At 39.3% G+C, this 2,358-nt stretch overlaps 1 protein-coding gene across 1 annotated transcript; it reads left to right on the top strand.

The window, feature by feature from the left end:
• Window positions 1-974: 974 nt before the first annotated feature.
• LOC120142382 (protein SLOW GREEN 1, chloroplastic-like) lies at window positions 975-2,142 on the top strand. Its single transcript, XM_039157090.1, has one exon. The coding sequence runs from the start codon at window positions 1,123-1,125 to the stop codon at window positions 2,098-2,100; it is 978 nt and encodes a 325-aa protein (XP_039013021.1). The 5' UTR covers window positions 975-1,122; the 3' UTR covers window positions 2,101-2,142.
• The last annotated feature ends 216 nt before the right edge of the window (window positions 2,143-2,358 follow it).

Below are 2,358 nucleotides of genomic sequence, written 5' to 3' on the forward strand. Positions count from 1 at the left end.
TTTTTTTTTTTGCATTTCAAACTAGTTTTTGTTTTTATCCTCCATATCATGCTTCAACAGAGACTCAGCCGAATTAGGTTGGAGGATCATGTGATGCAATGCAAAGCTCTCAAGCATCTTCGACTGATGAAGCCAGTGAGGGTGAATGGGATCATATTATATATGGTTAACAAAATAGCCAAGTCGAGTCAGTAATGATGACGTCAAATATCATAAACTCATCATTGTATTTCGAAGGTGCATCTCAAAGTGGAATGATGTTCAATACATCTCCTCTTCAAAAGGCAAACGAAGATGAAGATGGAGACAATCAAGACGGGCGACCCCAACCTACTCAACGTGCCCCGCGTCATTATCATTCGACCACTCCTTGACATCATCAAGACTAAGAAATAAAATTTATTATGCATTGTATTATTTTGTAATAAAATTATTATTTTTATTTATGTAAGTTTTTAATATTTTTTTAATTATATCCAAAGAAACTCATTACGTCGACATGACGAGTTTAAACGATTTTCTTTTTAAATTTAAAACTTTGTCTTTTATCAAACATATATATATATATATATATTTTTTTTTAAATTCAAGCCAAATTTATCACCTCAACGTGACGAGATTATCTTTTTTTCTTTGAATTATTTAATAAATATAAAAAAATTATCAATAGACTCGTCACGTTAAGTTGATAAGTCCTAATGAAATATTAAAATATTGGCTCATATGAGGCCCACAAACCTTAGACCAATTAAAATATTTTCAAATGATATCGTCATCTCGATGTGACGGGTTTAACCTTTACTATAGAAAATACCGTAGATCGTAAATTCTATTGGCCTATTGGGAAAAAACCTGGATGGATTACCTTGATTTCATCGAAATTTTTTGTTGGATTGGGCTAATTGAAAGGGCCTAAATGAACAAACAAACGAATCAATGGGTTTCAAAGTTGAAATGAGTGGGCTTTTCAGTTTTCAAAGACCGCACCTTTTGGGATCCTTTTTCTTCGTTGCTCGAAATGGTTTGATTTTGAACTATTTTCGCTCCTCCCTCTTCATCTTCCTTATCATTACCTGTGTTTAAGGGAGAACACAAAGAAAAGGCCTCTCTTTATCTACAACAATGGAGTCTACCGCTAACCTACCTTGCCTAAACCAGCCTTTCCACGGCCTCTCTTTCAATAACCGCCGTCCCTTTTTCTCAAAACGCGTCTCCTCCCTTTCCTTCAGAACGTCGCCGTTCAAAGTATCCCCCATCAGGGCGTCATCTTCGTCCTATGAACCACCGAAGCCTATGCTTCTCCAAACGCTGAAGCCGCTCCTCAAATCCACCTGCATTTCCATCACCGCAGCCGCCGCGGTCTTCTTCGCGCGCTTCCAACAGATGCCGGCGCTCGCCTCGATCTCGGCGATTCCCTCCGTGGAGACCTCGGCGGAAAAGGGCGCCTCGTTACAAGATCAGGAGAAAACCCTGCAACAGAAATTATCCAAGAACCCGAACGACATCGAAACGCTACGGTCCCTCATGGAGGTCCGCATCAAATTGAAGAAACTCCAACAATCCATCGAAGTCATCAATCGTTTAATCCAGCTCGAACCCCAAGACCCCGAATGGCCGATGTTAAAGGCCCAGATCCACAGCTACGCCGGCGATTTCCAGCTAGCAAAGAAGGGGTTCGAAGAGATATTAGCCAAAGACCCGGATCGGGTCGAGGCGTTTCACGGCCTAGTAATGGCTTATTCGGATTCGGGTCAAAAATTGAAGGAACTGGAAAAAAGAATCGAAGGGGCCATGGAGAAGTGCAAGAAAGAGAAGAGAAACAAAGATTTTAGAGATTTCAAGCTATTAATTGCTCAAATTCGGGTCATTGAAGGGAGACATTCCGAAGCTTTGAAGGTATATGAAGCATTGGTTAAAGAAGAACCAAAAGATTTCAGGCCATACTTATGCATGGGGATCATCTACACTTTGTTGAAGAACAAGAATGAAGCCGAGAAACAGTTTGAGAAATTCAGGAAACTTGTTCCTAAAAATCACCCTTACAGGGAGTACTTCGTTGATAACATGCTGGCCACCAGGCTTTTCGCCGAGAAGCCTTGAGCTTTGATTATTCTTTCAAAGAGGTCCCTTTGTTTTTAATAATTTCCTATTATTTTTTTCCCTTTTGGTCCTCTTTCGATTCTTTTGCAACAGTTGAGCTTTCGTCCTTCTGTTTTATTCAATGATGCATTACGTAATTCTTTGGGTTTAGTATGAAGTTAAACCTATCCTTACTTGAGCTAAGCTTTATATAATATGGAAGTTAAATTCAAGCTTCTGTTATCCTTTCTATTTGGTTTTCAAACATGAATGTAAATG

The sequence above is a fragment of the Hibiscus syriacus genome, unplaced genomic scaffold (genome assembly GCF_006381635.1).
Source record: "Hibiscus syriacus cultivar Baekdansim isolate YM2019G1 unplaced genomic scaffold, ASM638163v2 tig00110828_pilon, whole genome shotgun sequence".
Classification (NCBI taxonomy): domain Eukaryota; kingdom Viridiplantae; phylum Streptophyta; class Magnoliopsida; order Malvales; family Malvaceae; genus Hibiscus; species Hibiscus syriacus.